At 52.1% G+C, this 16,783-nt stretch overlaps 1 protein-coding gene across 2 annotated transcripts; it reads left to right on the top strand.

Moving 5' to 3' along the window:
* Positions 1-750: 750 nt before the first annotated feature.
* LOC122363929 (ufm1-specific protease 2-like) lies at positions 751-4,350 on the top strand. 2 transcript variants are annotated; one of them, XM_043333775.1, is made up of 2 exons: positions 751-895; positions 2,324-4,350. In XM_043333775.1, the coding sequence occupies exon 2, from the start codon at positions 2,401-2,403 to the stop codon at positions 4,111-4,113; it is 1,713 nt and encodes a 570-aa protein (XP_043189710.1). In that variant the 5' UTR covers positions 751-895; positions 2,324-2,400; the 3' UTR covers positions 4,114-4,350. The 2 variants fall into 2 exon arrangements, with proteins under 2 accessions (XP_043189710.1, XP_043189711.1); XM_043333776.1 differs by having other exon boundaries at positions 753-790.
* Positions 4,351-16,783: the final 12,433 nt, after the last annotated feature.

Here is a 16,783-nt window from a genome sequence, read left to right on the forward strand (position 1 = left end):
TTTTTAATATCAAGTTTGCGTACTCCAAAATCGTAACCTCTGCTTCCTCCAGTACTTTATAAGTTTGCGCAAGACTATTATCCATTAGATGTAGGGACGATCATGACCACTTGACTAAAAAATGGTTCACTTGGTTCTTACAAGCCTGTTAACTCACTACACAAGGGGAGGGGGCACTGCAAAAGGGTGTGGAAATCGCCACATTTGTCTCATGATGTTTGATGCATAATAATCGGTATCAAAATATCGTCGCATTAGTATGCAAGGTCACCAAAGAATGAGCCAACGTTATTTATCAAAAATCAAAGCAAATTGGCAATATCTAGCACAACGAAACACATAATCCAACACCTAACGATGCCGGCCGAGTCCCCTATACCACCATCGCGACCGCTCAAGTCCAACTGGCCGGCAACTGGCCAATCAGGGAGCTTGTTTGTTATTTCTGGGTGGGATTAAAAAACATGCCTCCGGGCCCAACCAACCAAAACGTAAATAAAAAGCTTTCGCAGTCCTTTGGAATTTTGCCGTCACCACTCACCAGACCAAGTTTTGACCAGAATTTGACAAAAAGAAGCGTTTTTATTTTGTTCTATTTCTTTTATATTTGGGCACACTATCAATGATATCTCAACAAAATAATAACACAAATCATTCATAATAATACATTACAAATACTCTTGGGTAATGTGACAGAAACGGCGCAGATTCTTCATTCCTATGCCGCAGTCTCCATAAACAAGCCACGCATTTGGCACGGCGGGGTATAGGACTTTTGGCCGAGTATTTTGTGAGTATTTTCTGCTTCAGTGTAAGGTTATTTCAATTTCAACTTAATCAATCACCGGTAAAGGATACTGACCTCGCTGACCTCTACCATTTTCAAGGAATCAAGGTACTAGCCGTTGAAAGGGGCCCTAGACATCCACGTAATTACAAAGCAACATTTGACATCTGTTGTCCGAATCTGACCCTCTGGAATTATTCTGAAAAAAAAGATATCAGCTTAATCATATGAAGAATAAGTTGATGTCCTTCGCCTGAAACTAAAATGGACAGGTAGCATGGCACCAACTCCCTAGTCCCTCGTTCTTGGTGTCTGGTGATGCGGAGTGAAAGGCTTGGCGACCTGATTTGGCAAGGCCTGATTTGGATTAGGTAGTTTATTCATGTCAGTGTGTGTTGTGGGGCAGATAAGATGTTTTACGATTTTCTGGGTTGGCACAATTAAGACATTTTTGTCATGTGAGTAACAATGAAGTCAATTTTCCATATATTTTCTCTGTAGGTATTTGATAGCTGTCATGAAAATCAATGATGCCTCAATGGGTGAAATTGTATGAGCTGCAAGGACTATGGTCATCAGTCATTATAGTGATCTTTTTTTTAGTTTGATGTGGTGTAACAGAAGGTTAGGCTTAAATTCTCACTGCAATTGGTGAAAAATACACTGGTAAATTGAGCAGGTGATCCGTCATCACTCATCAAGCTCTGACCATCTATTATTTTGTTGCTAGTTGGAAAGGAATAGATGATATGAAATGAGAGCATTGCAACACTTATAACTGTGTTCCCTAGATCACAATGTGGTGCTTCTTTTAAATTAATGCACTTTTAATCTTATTGATTCTGATGAGTGATAGTGCTTCAACATTTTTGATAACTAATAAAGACCAATTTTAAGGAAAATATACAAAGACACAGACTACAGTTGGTGTCAAATTGTTTATTAAAGGGACTATCCCACCTTCTAAAATGTTTTTAAAACCAGTTAAATTGTGCCCGACTTTATAGATTGGATGACCAGGAACACGGTTCTGGCATTTATTTTTCATTAAACATCTTAGGCTTTCCATATTCCAAACACAAACTTTCAAATATGTGACATCACAGCCCAAAATTACCTCCTTCCCCATGCCACATTACTGTCATAAAGCTGATTCTTTTTACTCTGTAGGCACCACAACAAAGTTCAGACCAAGTTTTAAGCGATTTTTCAACGAACAAACCCATTTAAATCAGAATGACTAAACGAGGTGACGTCACACTAACGGTCGCTCCATGTTGAAGATAGGGCCTTGTACAAGGCCCATTTTCAAATGAAGGGAACGAATTTCTTCAACACCAAGAGGCCGCGGGGGTTGCAACCTAGATAGATAGTGGTTTCTGAACCTCGCCGCAAACTTGGCTATCTCAACTCAAACCCCATGTTAAAGGTGGGATAGTCCCTTTAATGAAATAAGCTCCTCTTCCAACTTTTCAGTTTAAACATCCTCTGTTATATTTTCCATTCAGTTGTTAAACAAACTATGCTTTATTTCAGGTTTGTCTGCCAGTGCCTCGTCAGCCGACCCGCAGTTCGTCCCCTGCTCCGCCGCTGTCCTCGCAGTGACCGGCGCCATGAAGGTGTCAGTGTACGCGCCGCTGCTGTCGCGGCTGTTGGCCGGACCTCGGCCGTACGTCGGTACTCTGGTCGGCCTCGTGCACGACGACCGGGCTCACGTGCTCGGCTGCCTGCTCGACCACGTGGAGGGCGGCACGCCGGGCGTGGGCAGCGAGCTGCTGGACGCGCTGCCCGGCGGCCTGTCCCCACTCGGCGTGGCCGGAGACAGTGACGGCCGTCTGGAGGAGCTGGCGCTGCTGTCGACCGTCATCAGCCTGCTGCCGGCCGGCGCGCAGCGCGCGGTCGTCCTCTCCGTCAGCGGCGGCGAGGGCGAGGGGGAGCCCGAGCCCACCGCCGCCGTCTTCCTGTACGGCGACGGCGAGCTGGAGCGCACCGAGTTCGAGACGTTCGGCGCCGAGCAGCTGCGCGCACAGACCGTGCTGCTGCGCCTGGAGGGAGCGCTGTCGCTGCGCTGCAAGCCCGGCTGCGAGCCGCTGGCAGAGGCCTTTGACCGGCTGAAACGTACGCTCGATTCACCGGTGACCTGCTTCGTCCAGCCGGAGGCGAACCGACTGCTGCGCGCGCAGGACGACGAGTCTGCGCCCGAGGGCAGCTGCGCAGAGCTGGCGGGCCGGCGCTCTGCGGGGCGCGCCCAGGCGCTGTTCAAACTGATGCTGCAGCGGACCGGTCTGGTGGAGAGCCGACCGGCCGGCGGTGCTCCAGTGATCGAGTATTGTCGCGGCCGACAGCAGCTGGTGGACCTCACGCTGCCCATCAGCTGCGTGGCGCTGGTGGCGGCAGCCGCGCCGCTCGCGCAGGCGGCCGCTGCCCTCTCTGAGGCGGCGCTGCGGCAGCTGGCGCAGCTGCGCACGGTCATCACAGACGTATACCGGGAAAAGGAGCGGGTAGTGCCGGCTGAGCCGCTGCACTTCAACCCCGAGGAGTGCGGACACTACGTGACACTCGTCTATAGCGCCGCCTCCGACGACGAGAAGCTCGAGTCCTACCGGCGGAACGTGCACGCGGCTCTGCTCCTGGCCGCCGACCGGCCGCTGTTCCGACGCGCAAACCGGCACCGGTTCGACGACCAGTCGCCGTTCCTGACCAACGTGCACGTCGGTCTGTCGGCGCCGCGTCAGACGGCCGGACAGACGGCGCTGGTGCGCGGCACGTACGTCTACCACCACTACATGCAGGACCGGATGGACGACAGCGGCTGGGGCTGCGCCTACCGCTCGCTGCAGACCCTGGCCTCGTGGTTCCAGCGGCAGGGCTACACCGGCCGCGCGCCGCCGACGCACAGAGAGATCCAGCAGTGCCTGGTCGACATCGGCGACAAGCCGGCGTCGTTTGTCGGCTCTCGCCAGTGGATCGGCTCCACGGAGGTCAGCTACTGCCTGCAGCACCTTTACGGCGTGGAGTCGCGCATCCTACACGTGAGCAGCGGCGCCGACCTGGGCTCCAAGGCGCGGGCGCTGCTGCGGCACTTCAACGACGAGGGCACGCCGGTGATGATCGGCGGCGGCGTGCTGGCGCACACGCTGCTCGGCGTCGCCTTCGACGAGGCCAGCGGCGAGGCGTCGTTCCTGGTGCTGGACCCGCACTACACGGGCGCGGAGAACCTCACCACCATCCAGAACAAGGGCTGGTGCGGCTGGAAGGACGGCCAGTTCTGGGACCAGACCGCCTACTATAACCTCTGCATGCCGGTCCGGCCGCGCTGTGTGTAGCCGGTATGAGAGATACCCGTCTCCTGAGTACCGACAGCGGGAGTGCCGGGATGGACAGGCAGGCTATGAAAAACGCGATACGGTACGGACCACATTCCACAGAGGTTAGACCTCCCCAGATATTGGCTATACGCCAGTCGTCAATATGGCGTCCGACTGGAATGTGCAGAGCGAATCACAATAAATGCGCCCGGCGTGGGACAATTACCACGCTATCACGTTGGCCGTTGGATAACCACTACTGTTAACGCCAGACCCCTTGAGACCCTAATTTTTGGCGATTATTTTTAAATGCGTGGAAGAATTTCAACCAAGCTCAGGACATGGCCGTTTCAAGACCTGCCGAAACTTTTACAATTAAGATATTTTATCGCCATTTCAATATTTCAGGCACTTCTCATTGACTCGTAATGTTAAATTTCGAGCAAGATTTTCACCCAGTGTGTAGAGGCTATCACCAGTCAGCCTGTGATACGTTATGACGTCACAGCTAAGCCCCGCCTCTGTGGTATTGGCCTGCGGCGGTTTCGGGCCGGCGCGCGGTCACTCTCGCTGTGGCGGGGAGCAGGGACGGTCGAGCGGCGCCGAAAGCCGGCGGAGTTGTGCGTAACGTCTTGGCTGACAGTGCCCAAAGAGCGACATGATGACTGAGGAGCCATAAATGCTCAATGCGCATTGCTTGTACAATGCTGATATGTTCGCTGATATTTACTTCATTTTTTTTTTATAAGCTGCAAATGACGGGCAGATGACATATAACTGACATTAGGTTAGGAAATATTCACCTGTATTTAAAGCCTATGGCGTTGCAGATGCGATAATGGGATGTCGGATGTTACCAAGTAGCTGCCGATTTGTACATCGCTATGCAACCATCGAACAACGCAATAATAAGTTATTGCCTTCGCTTCACATCATAAGGCTCGCTCGTATTTCAAACAGATATCCTACATCGAAAATCGTATTTGTTAGGAATCGTTAACGTTTGTTCGAAGCACGTGTGAGTAGTAGGTTGAGGATTGATGGTCCTCTTGGTCCTATACACAAGAGTCAACAAGAACCTAACATTTACTTGACCGTCTGCTGCAATTGATTCATAGCACGTGAAGTGTCAGCGAAATTCATAGTCCTTTACAGATGGCAGGGGTGTCGTTTGTACAGAGGTCGCTGATGGGCACGGGTCAATGCCGCAGTCGTGGGCGGAGCCTAATGTCATATGACGTATGAAAGCCTCTATCCAGGATGGAAAAGCAGTTAACATTACGAGTCAATGACAAGTGCCACAAATATTTAAGTGACAACAAAATGTATTTGAAGAAAAAGTTTCGGCTGGTCTTGAAACAGTTACTTCCTAAATATGGTTGAAATTATTCCACGCATTTAAAAATAATCGCGAAAAATTAGGGTCTCAAGGGGTCTGGCGTTAACAGTAGGTGAGTGTATACAGTATACTGACCTGTCGACGGCTGTATGCTGGTCTCTCGGTGACTGTATATTGGTCTGTTGGTGTCTGTATACTGGCCTTTGGGTGAGTGTGTACTGACCGCTGGGTGGGATTACACACTGTGTACCGGTTGCTTGGTTGGTATATACTAGCCCGTCGGTGAGCGTTAGCTGACTTCTCGGTGGGTGAATACTGACCGGTTGGCGGTTTGGACTGTGACCACCGCGCGGTGGGCGGTGGGGGAGCAGACCCGACCCCAGACCAGCCCGGGTCTCTGACAGTGGTGGGGCGGTGGGGGAGCAGACCGGACCCCAGATCAGCCCGCGTCTCTGACAGTGGTGGGGCGGCACCTGGCGGCGGCTGTGTCTGTCGACCCCGTCTGTCGGCTCCCGGACAGCGGGTAATACCGACCGCGCTGATACCGTGTGTCGCCAGCCAGCGCTGTTCTCACGTGGGATGGGCTTTGATCGGAATGGGGGACATATTTATTGTTATAGTCCTTTCTGCTAATGCGACTGCAGTGATGTTTGACGGTGGTGTTAGGCTGACGGGTGTTGGAATTTGCAATTTTAATGAGATGGATATTTTCCAAGTAAATACATATAAGGCGATATCGTACCATTGTTCTTTGCTAAGTGCCGATGTAGCCCTTGTTTTAATACTGATTCTAGCTGACGCATGGTTTGTATTGTATTATCAATCAAGGACAAGGAGAGACTCGTCCTGTAAGCGGTGCCAGCTATTATCTACCCCTCTCCCGAATGCGACACACAGCGACGGTACCTACAGCCACTAACGCATCAAGCTTATACTGCACTCTCCCAACTATGCGATCACCACATTGCGCACGCTCCGTTCAATAGTTTGTGTGAATGTGTCAAGCAGCGAGGGATTCTGATGAGATACGAGCCGCCGGGGCAGTAGCCCATTTTTCATCTCAGCTGGGCCAAGAACTTCCCACCACGTTCGTCTTTTGTATTCACTCAAATTCAGTTCCATTCGACATCGATATGGTATCTACCATACACCAACGATACATAGTAAACAATTCATTCACGTCAGATTTCCTGGTAAGGACATCGACCTTATTCTCACTCTATGGGGCGCTCTGCTCTGCGCCCTTGCGCTTTTATTCCGGCGCTCCAGAGAGCGGGCACACAATGGAGACAAAGGGAGCTCACCACGGGTCGCGGAATTGCATACCACTCTGCCCCGCTCTGCCATCTCCTCGTCTCGCTGATCGGCCGTGGAGGGCTCGACTGAGCGGCAGTGCCAGCCATATTCTCTGCGCAGCTCCTCATTCCACAGCCCGAATATCCATCCGTTCAGCATACTGCGCAGCAGGGAGAGGCCGCCGAACGTCTCGATCAGGCGGCGCGGCACGTGCAGGCCCACGCTCTCCAGCGTGAAGAGGACGCACAGTGGCACGGTGACGGCGATGTTGAGGCCGATCGCCTTGAAGACGCCCCAGTAGGAGGCCATCCGCTCGGGCCCCTCCGCCGAGAGGCCGACCGAGAGCCGCTGCCTGGCGATCTGACGCGAGTGCCGCACGGCCACGCGACGGATGATGACGTGCAGTGCCACGATCACCTGGTAGATGGCGATGGTGAAGAGCGCCTCGGCGAGTCGCAGCCAGGCCGGCACGGCGCGCAGGTACAGACAGGCCGGCCGGCTGGCCAGCCGGCTCACGTGGCTGCTGGTGCCGGTGGCGGAGACTGCCGCGCCGGCGGCGGCCGCCAGCCACGGGGCGGCCAGCAGCAGCCGGCGGCGCGGTTCCGTCAGCAGGCTGAAGTAGCGCAGCCCGTGGATGACGGCCAGGTGGCGTTCGGCGGTGATGCAGAGCAGCGCTGTGGACTCTGCCAGCAGGAGGCCGCTGCGGGCGGCCAGCAGCGCGCTGCAGCCGGCCACCGGCAGCCGCGGCACCTGGTGGCGTAGCGCCACCACCGGCAGCGTCAGCGCCAGCGTCAGGTGCTCGCACACGGCCAGGTTAGCTAGCAGCTGGAACATGCACCGGCCGCGCAGCCGCCGCCGCCCCGTGAACGCGGCCACGGGCACCAGCGAGACCAGCGTGGCCAGCGCGAGCAGCAGCACGGGGGCCACGAGCACCGGTGGCACCGTCTTCGGCCACGTACCGTTCACTTCCGTCAGCTCCCACGGCCTGGTACCGTTTATCAACGGCTTGGTACCGTTTATCAACAACCCGGTACTGTTTATCAATGGCTCAGTATTGTTTATCCAAAGCCCGGTATCGTTTATCCGTGGCTCTGTACCATGTATCAAAGACCCGGTACCGTTTATCAAAGACCCGGTACCGATTATCACCGGCCCGGTACCTTTCATCGAAGACCCGGTACCGTTTATCCATGGCCCGGTACTGTTCAGTTTCAGCCGATCCAACGATCCGGTACCATTTCTCCCCGGCCCTGTGATACCACTTATCCGCGGACCGGGACCATTTATCCACGACGCGGTAGCCTCACGACCAGGCTCAGTGGTTGACGCGGGAAGCGAGTGGTTCACTTGCCCTGTTTGATAAATGAGCGGCTTTGATGAGCTTAGCGTGCTTCCTTCGGCCATGCCAGAAATCTGAAGGCGCGTGAAGAAGGCTTTCTACATATGTCGTGTTTGACCCAGCGAATGTCGCAACTCGCAAACTCCTTCCCGGCGTCCCTTGTAGTTGGCCTGATTTAACTATGTAGATGGAAGAAACGAAGCCCGTTTAGTTAAAGGCTCCGTATCTGTCAATGACAAAAATGACGTGAAAACAACAATGCCATTTCGTCTGCATATTCAATTAAACGTATGAAATGACCACGGATGTTCACTTATTGTCATACCTATCCTTTGATGATCGGATTGACACTGGTCCAATCTCATTTGATTGAAATGAAAATTACGGGAATTATGTCCTACATTGTATACCTACAAGGTAGGTTGGTATTTACAGCCCTATTCATTAAAAATACGGAATGCCTACATGACTAGGTATAGGCAAGTATGACGCAAACGAGCATGTTAGTTTTTCATTTTACCAGCGATATATAGCTTGTTCAATGTTGACCTCAACCTGTCCTTATTACGGAGCGAGCGAAGCGAGCGTAGTCTTTCCTTAGATTAACGGAAATTTCTGAGTATGAGCGGCCGGCCGGCCGGCCGGCCGGCCGGCCGGCCGGCCGGCCGGCCGTGGTCACGCTTTTGCGAGGCTTATATCTCAGCAACCACTTGACCGATTTACACGCGGTAATTTTTGTAGGGTAGCTTCATTCCTTCTACCAAGTATTGGACTATTCCTGATGCATGTGGGTGACCCCTTATGCACGTGCCACGTGCAAAACGAAGAGGTGTCCGTTTTGTAATTGTTGCAATATCTCGGTAACTACTTGGCCGATTGCGCTGAAAGTTGGCATGTAGGTAGGCACCCACTAGGCACTGCATATCCATGTGCCAGAGTTGGGGCGCTGCTGCACGTGCGCACGTGCAGGGGTCGTTTCCAGATCTCGAGAACGGCTCGACCGATTGCGCTCAAATTTGGTACACAGTTAGGGACCGGTTAGTAGGGTGCCGTGCACATGTCAGTTGGGACCCACTTTGCACGTGCGCACGTGCAGGGTGCCGCTTCCAGATCTCGAGAACGGCTGGGCCAATTGTGCCCAAATTTGGCACATCGCTAGAGACCGGTTAGTAGGGTGCCGTGCACAAGTCAGCTGGAGGTACCCCTCGCAATTTCGCACGTGCAAGGCCCACCCTCTCGCTCGCTCCGTTAGTCGCCCCAAAAGGCGTTATACTGGTGCTTATCGGAAACCTAGTTAACAACGAAAAGCGAAAAGAACGTGTCCAAAGCGACGGCACATGGCACCACCGTAATAAAATAAGTACCTACATACCCCACTTAATGACATTTCCCTAACTTACCGCTTTATCACAATTACCACCGTTTCGTTTCGAACTGATGTAATCGGTTGACCTGGCGCGACCCGACCTACCGCAGCCGGTGGAGCCGCCGCCGAGCGTGCCGCTCCCGACGACAATCGGAGTCAGAGTGTCAAGACGGACACCAGTGATGGGCCGGTTTATAGTCGCGCCACCACGACGCCCCGTCGCCATCGCTACAGGCCGACCAACAAACGATCTGGATAGCATACACCTACATATACCTAAAGGTATATCTCTCGCCGGCTGAGGAAGAGGGGAGGGAGGCGGGTGCCGCCCAAAATCGCGACCATTTTTGGCGAAGTTGCTTACCAAAAACTGTACCCGTGCCTTGGGCCACTTGACCAGACCTCAAAGGTCACCAGTTGACCTGAGCAGGGCTGCGGAGTCGATGAAATTTCGGTGACTCCGACTCCGGTTTCCAGGATCGACTCCGACTCCGACTCCGGTCAGCTCTGTCGACTCCAGCCGACTCCGGCTCCAACTACGCAGCCCTGGACCTAAGACCTTACTTCGAGTACCTAGGTATATCAATCGCTGCGTCTCGTATAGGCGCACCAACTCCCTCCCCCTCGGCAGGGACGATGTATAGAAAACCACCACGTCCGGCGAGAGATACCTACACTAGCGTGTTGCCTGAGGCGACGGAACGGCTGTCATACCGTCTTATAGGTTACCTATTAGGCTGAAAATTATACTACGCTTCAGCCCTTGTCAGCACAGCTCGTATGCCTAGTAACAAAAAAAGTATGAGTAGGTAGTTCAGGCAAAGCATACCTACGTATAGCCTTGTAGCTTTGCATCCCTTTCAATTGGCTGGCATTCGCGTAACATATTTGTTTCATTTCGACTAGAACCATAAACTTCGCTGGACGAAAGGCGATTATCTATATTCATAGACTCGCATAACTGCAACGAGCGCGTTGCCCATACTCCTCACAATTAGTTATGCATTCGAGTTAACCAACGGAACATACAATAGCAAAAGCAGCTCTGATTTCGGCGAGACAGTGAGTCGGGTTCCAGCCGGTGTTCAATAAATAATCACAGACATCAGCCACCACGGAGCACGTTTATTTCACCTCCACCAATGTGAGTAGGATAGCTGGCACATCGCGACGGGTGAGCAACATCGTCTGAGACGGGTGAGCAACATCGACGGGTGTGCAACATCGTCTGAGCGGGCGCACAGAACACGTTCAACGGCTCAACTCTGAACTCAGGAGGGCGAGCTGCACATCAGGGGGCTCTGTGATCCCCTGTGGGCTCACCCTTCCTGCCGAGTGATCCACAGTAAGTCCGACGCATTAACAGACTTAAGATAAAGGAGTAAATCACGCCCCCCCCCCCGCGACAGCCCTGTGATCCGCTGTAACCCGTGCGCAGTTAGTTGGCCCAGTGATTCCCTATCCCTGTGACCTGTAGGTACCCCTCTCCTCGGTTGGCCCAGTGAACCACTGTGTCGCTCCGGCCGGCCGGGCTGCCGGGCACTCTGACTCACCAGTTCCCGACCTGCCGTGGCGCCGTGCCAGCTATGCGCCTCTGCAGCTGCTGCTCTCACTGGGTCGAGCCGCTGGGGAGGGAACCGACACAAGTCGGCCACCCTCAGCCAGCCGGACTAGGTCGAAGAGCTACAAATCGTCAGCAGTGATGACGGGCCGGCTTAGAATTATACCGAGATGGCACCAGGATACTATCGACAACAAACGCGTGTGAAGAAACAACATGACAGACAAGTCGCACAGCTAGGATTAACACATAAATAAACGTTTTTTTTTTGGGGTGGCCCCCCCCCAAAAAAAAAACGTTCCGAACTTTGGAGGCCTATATCTCAAATTCGAGTGCAAATAACGAGCCAAAATTTCCATCAAGGGTGCGTCACTTCTTTGCGCATTGGTATGCCAAATTATAACACTGTACCATCATTTACAATCCAGCCATCTTATGTTGAACTAAGTAAGACGTTTTTGCTTTTTTTGCCGATGTTGAACGGTAGTGATGATTGGCTTAGACGTACCAAGTGAGAAAAAATGGAAAAAGAGAACACGTGAATGAAACCAGCAAGTGTGTTGTTAGTTTAAATATTTGTCCCACGTATGTACGTACCAAATATTCAAATACTGAGCCAAAATAGTGTTAATGGATGCCATTCGTTTTAACAAGTCCTGTTTCGAGCAGACGGAGTGGCACGGTGCATGGGTTACTGCTGATCGCCCTCCCTTCAAGATCAAACAGTAAATCGACCGAATAAAGAAAAAAGCTAGAGGGAATGTGTCACCCTGAGGCCTGAACTATCAATGAGACTAGTTGCTTGTAGCAGTCATGGCTGAAGGCTGTGGTGCCGAGATGGAAGTGGCCCGTTCACTCACATTTTTTAGTAAACATCTGAGCAAAAAAGTAATTTTTACATGGCATGCTAGAAACACAAACCGTTTAAAAAGTAATTGACCGAATAACATAAAAATCATACCATTTACTGACAATGCATGCCGCATTGACTATTGGAAGTTTCAATGTTGTGTCTATATCGCTTTCTGAGAAATATTGATTTAAAGGGACCCTCCCACCTTAACATTAGTTTTGAGTTGAGATAGCCAAGTTTGCGGCCAGGCTCAGAAACCACCATTTATCCTGGTCGCAACCCCCGCAGCTTTATGGTGTTCAAGAAATTTCTTCCCTTTACTTGCAGGGTGGGACCAGCGTGGTCCCTATCTCTTAACCATTACGGGAATCTGATGACGTCATCAGGCTTTCGTACGTCCGTTAAATGTTTGACTAAAACGTTTTGTAGCACGCTGTGGTATATGTTGCTTTGCGCGCAACAAATGCCGCACTTTCAAATAAAGTCGCTAGGAACAGCGGAGATCCCAAAAAGTAAACAAAAGTAAAAGTCTAATATCTTGAAAACCGGTGAATATTTTTCGATGAAATTTGGTAGATATTCGTTTTTGCTCTTTCTGAACCGAGCGACATCACTTTCATGCCAATTCATTAACTTTTTTGAAGGTGGGAGGGTCCCTTTAAAGTTGGGAACGTTTTTTCTGGGCCACCCGGTATATTCAGACAAGAGTTCAGCTAACATCACTTAGCTTTGTATGGGCAGATCAGCCACGCTACACAGGCGTATCGAATGGCTGGGTGATGCGGCCGGCGGCTGCGAGTGCTCCGTGACGGACGGTATCGGCCCCTGGCACTGCTGAACCGAATGGTGGCGATGATCCAGCACCTCCACCGCATTGGAGGTGACCCTGCACGGCCTGCAGCACAGCGTTTTCTTGTAGGCCTCTCTCAGCTTGGCGTTGAGGAGGCCGTAGAGCCAGCCCTCGCAGATGAAGCAGAGTGCGCGCAGCTGGTGCAGGAACCCGCTGAACTGCGGCATCGGGTGCCAGCGGCCGATCAGGCGCACCACCGGCGAGATCACGTCCAGCAGCATCGTCGTCAGAAACACCCAGACGATCCTCTTGAAGGAGTTGAAGTTGTCGACGAACTTGCGGTCCCGTCCGCCGATGTTCTGGTGTCCGAGGTGGGCCATCTGACGACGGATGCGCGCGTTCATGCGATAGCCGACCGCACCGGTGTACATGTACAGCGCCGCCGTCAGTAGCGAGAACACCAGGAACTGGGTCTCGACGAAGATGGCGTACGCGTCGGCGATGTTGCTCTCCCAGCGGCACTCGGGGAAGGCGACGCTGGCCTTGTCGCGCCCCAGCGTGGTGTCGGCCGGCGTCGGCAGCTCCAGCAGGACGGCCACCAGACCGAAGGCCGGCTGGACGGCCCAGGCCAGCCAGGTGGCCACGAAGAGCCAGCGGCGCGCGCGCGACATGAGGCTGTAGTGCTGCAGGGGGTAGAACACGGCCACAAACTGGTCCACGGCCATGCACGTCTCCGCCAACTTGAATGCCACGCCGAAGCCGAAGCCGCAGTACTGGAGCGACTGGCAGAGTCCCTTGACCTGCAGCTGCGCGATGTCGTACGCGCCGATAAGGACGAACGTGACGCCCAGACACATGCAGCTGAAGGAGAGGTTGGCGGCCAGCACGGCCATCGGCTCTTCCCACAGCGTCCGGTTGACGGCTACCGCGTACAGCGGCGCCGCGAAGTTGATGGTCAGCAGCAGGCCGACCAGCGCCTTCACCCATACGTACAGCATCTCGTACGGCGTGTCCAACTCCGCCGCTGTGCCTGCCGTGCCGCCGACACAACGTCTATCCGCCCGGCGGTCACACACATCCTTATATGCTGACTGGTGCCCTGTGACCATAGAAACTGGCTGCGTTTGAGCATTTTCAGGATAATGGATAATGGCCTTAATCGGTTGGCAAAGCCAGCAATACGCACAGATCAACAATAATGCTCCTTGACAGACCTAATGTACATCTACTCCAACGCTCTCGTGAGCGGTTGTCGCTGGCAACCAACATAATAAACACCAACGCGGACACCCTGTGCCATCGACACTAGCTGCACTATATAGTAGCCCGGACCGAGTCGACATTCCTTTATATTGGACAGATATCGGACGATCACAACTAGGGACGGAACTTTACGTGAACAACCACAACTAAGGAGGAAATTTAATGTATTTCATAGTCTTAGCAAACGACCATGTTAAGTTAACGGATGTCGATTAATTACCTATCGCTTCATTATCGTTTCGATGTCAACCCCAATTAGAACTCAGGTCATAATGATTCACAAAGTTCAGCCGAATGGTGATGGTTGTTCAAATTATACATTTTAAGTAATGCTATGCAGCTCATTATCCGGTCAACAATGAAGCATTTGGGGAATGTATAAAACTATGCCTAAAATGCAATAATCGAAGGAAATGATTATGTCAAACAGCGTTGGAGAAACGTTTGCGCCTTTCATTGGCCCGCAGTTGGAAAGCGCTAATAGCAATTGCAATTATTGAAAAAAAACTTCTTTTAGCCCACTTTTTATCTGACTAGGTACAGGTTGCACATTATGGAAAACAATAAAATGAAAAATATTGCGTGTTAGAGAAGGTGAAGACAATGCACCCATATATGTAGAAGCGTCCCTTTTCTACTCGTTTGCAAACGAGCATAAACCAGCAAACCAACACCGCGGTATAGGTATAATGTGATAATGACCTAACTCTGTCGTGGTCCGTAAATGACGTGACCGTTTCGCCGCGAGGTCTGCTCCGAGGCGACGGACGTGGCGCGATGACTGCCAGTTTGGCTCGTGGAAGGGAGACGCTCGGCCGCAGCTCTGCCCCAGCAGCAGGGCTGGGACGGTGTGGTTCGGAGCGTTACTCGGCCTCCGGGACAGCTCTGTCAAACACCCGGCGACTGACAATGTCGCTGAGTGTGTACGGTTCCTGATGAGTGTATGCTGAAAGTGCGTCACAACACTAGCGCGTGCGTCATGACCATTGGCGCACAAAGGACACGAGGGAGAAGATGCGTCACATCTTCTTCACATCCTCACGTCACAAGATGCCCTTCGGTGCGGATCTCTTTTTGCCCCCGGGAACACAGTGACAATTTCAAAAGGCGACAGCCGAGTAGTTTGTTTTAATGGACGACAAACAGATAAGTTCCGCTGCGTCGACTCTGTCTCCTGGTATGAACCCACCTAGCAGGTAGGCGGAGCGTTGACAATGGTTACGAAGCTGCGCACCAGAGGTACAGCATACTCCAGCATCCGTATGATATAAAATAAAACAAATGTGCTCAAAAGCCGATCAGTAGAGACCATTGTCAGATGTAAGCCAGGTTATCGCGTCAAAGAAACAGTGCAGTTGGTGGATGTCGGGTTTCCATCGACTTTATTTCTTTTGTCTGTAGTTGTTATTTTATTCCGACGAGCTGGATATCAACGCCTACCATAGATGCAATAGGTAGGTACTAAAACATTTATAATCAGTAATGCGCATCTACGTGTTCATGCAACTGGGGTAGATTCCTATTCAATCCCAGATCATCAATGGTGCGCGCACCATCGATCGCATGTATAGAAATCGCGATTTCTATACATTTTGTCGTATCATTTCATCCGGCAACGAGTTGATGAGAAGCGGGCGTGGCACGAGGCAAATGTATGCACTTTCAAAGGCGCAGGCAGTAGCGGCGGAACACCTTCAATTAAGGGGGGGGGGGGACACTGCCTACTTTTGGTCCCATTCTTTCCATGCAACGCCCATAGGGCTAATGTTAAAATGTCAAAATCAGGGGGGTGGGGCACGGTGCCCCGGTGTCCCCCGTTCCGCCGCCTATGGGTGCAGGTATGCGTACCTATAGATTGGCTAATAGCCAGGGAACCGGCAGTTAGGTACCATGAAGGGCCAGCAGACGGCAGAGTAGCGTCAAAGGAGGAGGGAGCTGACTGTGCGAAGGTATGTCTGCGGTCGAACCAGACCTCCAGAGTTGCCGCTCGACCTGAGTTTATGGGAACGGCGGACAGTTCCCCAGAGCGGATCTCGACAGAGCAACATGTGTTCTCCAAATCAGCAGTGAAATGCTGTAGGTATACAGTGCACGCTCATTCTTAATACCATCAAAATGTTCAAACACACCTAAGCGCCGGGTCATGGGAACACACGGTTCGTCGGAAGGTCATCTCAGGCTCAAAAGAAACGGTATATACCATTCGAAAGCTGACGGTGAGCTGAATCCAAAAATGTATTTTTTATCAAAATCGATCGATGGCCTTTTTTGAAAATTGCGTTTTTGTAAAAACCTAATAATCTTTTATTCAACGGGCTGTCCCGGACATTCTTGAAAACATAAACATGTATTTTTGAGTTCCAGTGAAAGCTGAACGCCAAAAGAACAATATTTAGCGATGCAATATTTCCAAACGTTAATATGCGTCTCCCACAGCCGAAAATAAGGCGCAATCACACAGCTCAGTGTCACGATGGACCAAAGTCAGCCACACAGAAGCGTGAAATGACCCTTAGCGACTCGCAGACCCGGCGCTCTCGGCCCGCCTGACCGGTCACGGAAAGAACGTTCGGCTCTCGTTCTACTAAACAAATGTCATATTTGTCAGTTTAACTGTCCACATCGCTATTAAAGTTATTCAGGATACCTGTGAAGAAAATTCATTGTTCTGCTCGATTTACGACATGCTTTAATTTACATTTTTCTTATGCATGTTTTGTTCCATACAGCTGCGATCAGTGCCCGCGCAGGGGAAGTGAGCGGGGTTTCACTGTCAGAGGCTGTACTGGTGACAGCTGCTCGGCCGTGCGACCGGTCAAAGGTTACCCTGCCCCGCCGGGCGCTACCCCCACTCCACCCGAGCTGAGGCCGGTGCAGCCTC

The sequence above is a fragment of the Amphibalanus amphitrite genome, unplaced genomic scaffold (genome assembly GCF_019059575.1).
Source record: "Amphibalanus amphitrite isolate SeventyFive unplaced genomic scaffold, NRLGWU_Aamphi_draft 000647F_arrow, whole genome shotgun sequence".
Classification (NCBI taxonomy): Eukaryota; Metazoa; Arthropoda; class Thecostraca; order Balanomorpha; family Balanidae; genus Amphibalanus; species Amphibalanus amphitrite.